The sequence below is a fragment of the Plasmodium cynomolgi genome, chromosome 13 (assembly GCF_000321355.1).
Source record: "Plasmodium cynomolgi strain B DNA, chromosome 13, whole genome shotgun sequence".
NCBI lineage: Eukaryota > Apicomplexa > Aconoidasida > Haemosporida > Plasmodiidae > Plasmodium > Plasmodium cynomolgi.
Window position 1 is genome coordinate 1,119,766 of NC_020406.1, and position 5,515 is coordinate 1,125,280.

Genomic DNA, 5,515 nt, shown 5'->3' on the forward strand with positions numbered 1-5,515 from the left:
AAAAAAAAAAAGCTAGTCAAAGTGAAAAAGCTAACCAAAGTGAAAGGGTTAAACAAATGGGACGTGGAGAAAGTTGGGGTGCTCGTAATTACGACGAGGTGAAGGGGACAAAAAAAAAAAAGGGGCCAACGTGGGCCAACAAAATGAAGCGACAAAGTGGTGGAACAAATAGGCAACCAAATGGGAAACCGAACGGGGAACAAATGAGTTGCCCCTCGCGCGTACTCTTCTGCTGGAAAATGTTAATCACGAGAAGCACAATACGTCGTAGGGGTAAGGGAGGGGCGCAGGTCCGCTGGGAGGGAGACAAAACAAGGTGGGGGGATGCGAAAAAAAAAACACGACGATCGTCAAAGGTGGGCTATTCCACTTGGGACTTGATCCACGGGTGGTTGAGCGCTGCAGGGAAAGGGAGGCACGATTTTCGCTGATCGGAAGTGTCGAATTAGTTACGCAGGCGGCTGTCCATTTAATTAAACGCGCAACTCTCCGCGTCGCCAATCAGCATGCCGTTGACTAACCTTGATATGCTGTGAGTCTTTTCTTTTCATTTCTCTCCAACAGCTTTTTTAAAAAATCCACGGCCTTAAAAAGGAGAAAAAAAAAATAAAAACAATAAAATAATAAAATAAAATAATAAAACGCTGAGTGCACGTTTTTTTTTTCTTTTTTGTGTGCAACAGGAGGGTTTGCTACGCCTGCAGGGATGCCCTTGATTACGCAACGAGGACACAAACGTGCGCATTTCAGTTGGGGCAGTCGCTGCTCAGTCTTTCTCTCTCTCTTTCCTTCCTTCTTTCTTTTTTTTTATTTTCCGCGGCCCTCTCTCTCTCCAAGACAACCTCGACGGAAAGGGAGGAGAATTCTTTGCTCTTCCAGTTTATATTTTTGTTGAGTATTTCGTCCTGGGGAAGTTGCAAAAGGGGGGCATGCACATCACGTGGGGGGTGAAACAATACTGGTGTGCGTCCTCACGTCAACGCGTTGTCGTCAGTACTTTGCCCATTCGGTTATTTTCCGCTTAACCAGCAGGGCAATGACTTTTTTTTTTCTTCTTCCTCTTCCTTTTCCTCTTCCATTTCCTCTTCCTCTTTTTCGTATTTTTTTTATATTTTTTGTTTTCTCCCTTTGGCTTACCACAACTTTGGGCGTGTTCTTCCCCTCAAATGGGTATTTTCCAGTCAGCATGAAGAACACCATCACCCCTAGGGCCCAAATGTCCGACGATATTGTGTACTTCTTTCTGCAGGAGGTGTGTAAGTGTGGGTGAGGCGGGAAGCTCGTTTGGCACTGCACGTGGTTATCTCTTTGCGTGCTTTTATTTTTACTAAAAAAATTTACTTCATTTTGTTTTACTTCATTTTATTTTACTTCATAATGTTTATTTATTTATTTTTTTTTTTTTTTCCTTTTTACCTGATCAGTTCAGGCGAAATGTAGTGGGGGGAGCCGCACAATTCGGTTAGATATTCGCAGTTCACCTGGGAGGGATAAATTTGCAACGTGTCGGGGGGATAAATTTGCAGCGCGTGAGGGCTGCTCAACCGCGCGTGCCAGTATAGTAGGGGGCGCGCTGTCCACACGTCCTCACGTCCTCACGTCCACTCGTCCAGCTGGTGTTTGCCGCTCACCTTCTTGGCCATTCCGAAGTCTATCAACTTGATGATTTTCGTGTTTTTATTTTTAAAGAGGAAATTCTCTGCCTGAGGAGGGAAAAAGGGGAACTCCTCAGTTGGGGGAACTCCTCAGTTGGGGTGACTCCTCCGCTGGGGTGACTCCCCCGTTGGCGCCGCTTCCCCTCTCGCCTTACCTTAATGTCCCGGTGAATTATGTTCCTGGAGTGCAAATATTCCAGTGCGCAGCAGATCTGAGGGGGAGGTGAAGTGGAGGTCAGTCAGGCAGACAGACAGGCAGGCAGGCAGACAGACAGGCAGGCAGACAGACAGGCAGGCAGGCAGGCAGACAGACAGGCAGGCAGACAGACAGGCAGGCAGGCAGACAGACAGGCAGGCAGGCAGACAGACAGGCAGGACTTCCCAAATAAAGCAGCCTCGCACAGCCACACAGCCGCACAGCCACACAGCCACACAGCCACACAGCCACACAGCCACACAGCCACACAGTCGCGAGGGCAACTCGATTAACACAGACCCACCTGGCGTACAATCTGAATGGACTCACTCTCCAGTAGGCACTTATTTTTTACCACTGTGTAAAACAACTCGCCCCCCTCACACTTCTCCAAAATGATGTAGAACTTGTGTTTGTCCTCGAAGAAGTCTTTGAACTTGATTATATTTTCGTGGCTCATTACGGAGAGGTACTTTATTTCATTTTTCACCATTTTCTCAAAGTTGAAATTTTTTTTGTGTTTTTTCTTCTTTTTTATGATTTTTACGGCGTACACTTCCTTCGTTTGTTTGTTGATGCATTCTCGCACGACTCTGTGGGGGTGGGGTTTGCGGAGGATGGGGGTGAAACGATTGGCCACTCGAAGGAAAACGAGTGACTACTCAAGGGGAAACGATTGGCCACTCAAGGGGAAACGAGTGACCACTCGAAGGAAAACGAGTGACTACTCATAGACAAACGAGTGACCACTCGAAGGAAAACGCGTGGATATTATCACTGCGAGTGGACGCTCTCACTTCGTGTTGACACTCTCACTGCGAGTGAAGGCTCACCCGAAGGACCCGCAGCCCAGCACCTTCCCAAATTTGTACTCGCTTTTCTTCTTCTTCTCTACATTGCTGTAATGCTCAATCAGTTTATTTATTGCATTTCCCATTTTTCTTCATGTTCCAAGCGAGTGCTAGCTTTAACGTTAGGAAAGGAGCAAACGGGGAGAGGGGTAGAAGGGAAGCGGGGAGGGGGAGGGAGGAAACAAAACAACCCGTGACATGTGTGTGTGTTTGTACGCACTGTGGAACGCATTTTGTAAAAATAAAAACGCGTTTTTATCCATTGAAGCAGCTCTTCCTTGTCCTCAATACGACTTCGAAATTGTTGGCTTGACGAAAAACTGAACAAAATTAACTATCCTTGCGAACACATGGTTGGATGGGAAGCCATTTGCTTTGCCGCTTCGTTCTTGGCCGATGCGGCAGTGCGCCTAAGTGGTTGAGAGATCGAGCTGGAAAATCACCTCTCGGCGAAACGGCGGGCTGCGAAACGGCGGGCTGCGAAACGGCGGGCTGCGAAACGGCGGGCTGCGAAACGGCAGTCTGCAAAACGGCAGTCTGCAAAACCACAGTCGGCAAAACCGCAATCGGCAAAACCACAGGCTGTGGAATCCATGCGTGCAAACTTGGCCATGCAGGGCTCGCCGGAACAGACGCATATACACAACAAGGGACACACGGGAGCGCGCTAGCAAATAACTTTTTCGTAAAAAAAAAAAAATTCACTTGTGGACAAACAAACAGAGGACCGACCCATACACGCATGCGTAGACGAGTACGTTCATGCGCATAAGCAGTTTTGCGGGCGGAGGCTTTCCACTCTCTTACGCTTTTGTATATCACATTCGAAAAAAAAAAAAACTCAAGGCAGCTGCGCTTCGATGACGTGGGACACCGTTGGGCCGGCATTCAAAGACGTGACAAAGCGCGCATAGTTCTCTTTGCAGTTCCGACCGATGGTTGTTTTTTTTACTCTTACTGCTACTCTTACTTTTACTTTTTTTTTTTGTTTTGTTTTGTTTTTTTTCCTTTGTTTACATGCGTGACGCTCAGGCGCTTTTCCCTCCCCCCTTATTTGTGCCCTTATTTGTGCCCTTATTTGTATGCATGCGCGTTTGGCTACGTACACGTGTGGGTTATGTCCTTTCGCCGCAAAGTTGCTCTGCTAAGAGGGGGTGGGAGGGGGGTACTGAACAAATCAAGCCAAGTCAAGCTGGAGTGAGTCGCGCGACGTCACACGGGGGACAAGTACGCATATATAGGTATGTACGTATGTAAGTATGTACGTATGTAAGTATGTACGCATGTAAGTATGTACGCATGAGCGCTGCTCGGGGGGAGTTGCTCTACATCGCAGAACAACGCTGGTGGGGGGAAAAGAAAAAAGCAGAGAGCCTTCTAACAGGGTGGCAGGTAGAACAGGGGAAGGCATGTAGGAAAGCACAGTAGAGAAAGAGAGCAACGTTGGGAAAGGGACCAAAGTAGGGAAAGAAAGCGCAGCAGGGAAAGAGAGCAAAGTTGACAGATGGATGGCGTGGAGAAAAGTGGCACGAAAAAAAATAACATGGAAGAGGCGGCGTGGTGAAGATAAATTGGAGGAGAGCTTGCAGGATGATATGCGGACCGTAACTGCAAGCTTTGTGGGGGAATGCTCAAAACAGCTGCGCGGTGACGGCACCCACGCGGGCATGCACCGTCGCCTGCATCGCCTACGACAGGATCCCCCTGTTTGTTTTGTTCATGGCTACAGCTCGCAGGGGCGAAAGCGACTTGTGAGCCGCGCGTCGGAAAAAAAAAAAAAAAAAAAAATATTATGATGATATGCATGTTATATCCAGATAAATGATCTCAGCTTGCAACGAGGGAGCAACTGCCCTCTGGCAAAACAGCTGAATTAACGATGACCCAAAAAGGGGCCAATGATGCGCACTTAAAATGGCTTGCTTTGTTACCCCACGCAACCACGCCGCTGTGCACCGTAGAACGAATTCCCCAGTAGGACCTTCCCTTTTGAAAAATGAAGGAACATCCAATTTGAGATGGAAAAGTGGAGAGAGCTATTACTTCCCATTTCTCCAAACATAAGTCGATCCTGTTTCATGTTGCGTCCCCGTTCAGTTCAGTAGGCAGTCGCGAGGTAAACAAAGTGAGAGAATTATTGTCAGCGCACCCCAAGGGGGAAGAGTAGTCCGCGTTGTGTTCACCCGCACATGTACATGCTCATAGCTCGTACATATATTTATGTACACATTTTGGAGCGTCCTGGGTGACCCCGCCGAAAGACGCAACCGGGAAGGAACAGTCAAAAGGGAGTTAGCCGAACGGCAGAACTGGAAAGGAGTGAACCCCCTGCAGGAGGCACAGAAGGGGAGGTGGATGGTCCTTCCAAATTGGTAGCCAAATTGGTAGGCATATTGGGCCCAGCGTGGGGGGCTAGAAGGAACGATCGGTCGAGCCTTACCTAGGCACCTCCCGCTCGGTCATCATTTGGGGGCAGCTGGAGGCAGCTGGACGCAATTCTACGCAATTCTACACAATTCGAATCAGGTGGATACCAGTGGGAGCATTCCGCCCATTCTTGCCACCCCATTTGCAAATCTAAACCGTTATGGGACCCAAATATGTGGGAAGCTCTCTGTTCGATTGAGGCTCGCCGAAAGGCTTACCAAGGCCATGAATTGACCTTATTGGGCATGGTGACTCTCCCCCCAAAAAGATCCACCATTTGTCAATTTTGTTCGTCCAGGAAAAAAAGTTAAAGAGGTAGACCCTCATATGGTTACTGCGAAAGTGGAAAGAGGACAGAACAGTTCTTTTTTTAAAATTAAAAAAAA

The 5,515-nt window shown here is 48.1% G+C and overlaps 1 protein-coding gene across 1 annotated transcript; it reads right to left on the minus strand.

Annotated features, from left to right (window-relative positions):
* Positions 1–1,595: 1,595 nt before the first annotated feature.
* Positions 1,596–2,788, minus strand: PCYB_133370 (calcium-dependent protein kinase; the record flags this gene model as incomplete). The annotated part of the gene is made up of 4 exons (XM_004224362.1): positions 1,596–1,703; positions 1,811–1,867; positions 2,165–2,444; positions 2,685–2,788. 4 exons carry the CDS (start codon positions 2,786–2,788, stop codon positions 1,596–1,598), a joined length of 549 nt encoding a protein of 182 aa, XP_004224410.1.
* Between the last annotated feature and the right edge of the window lie 2,727 nt (positions 2,789–5,515).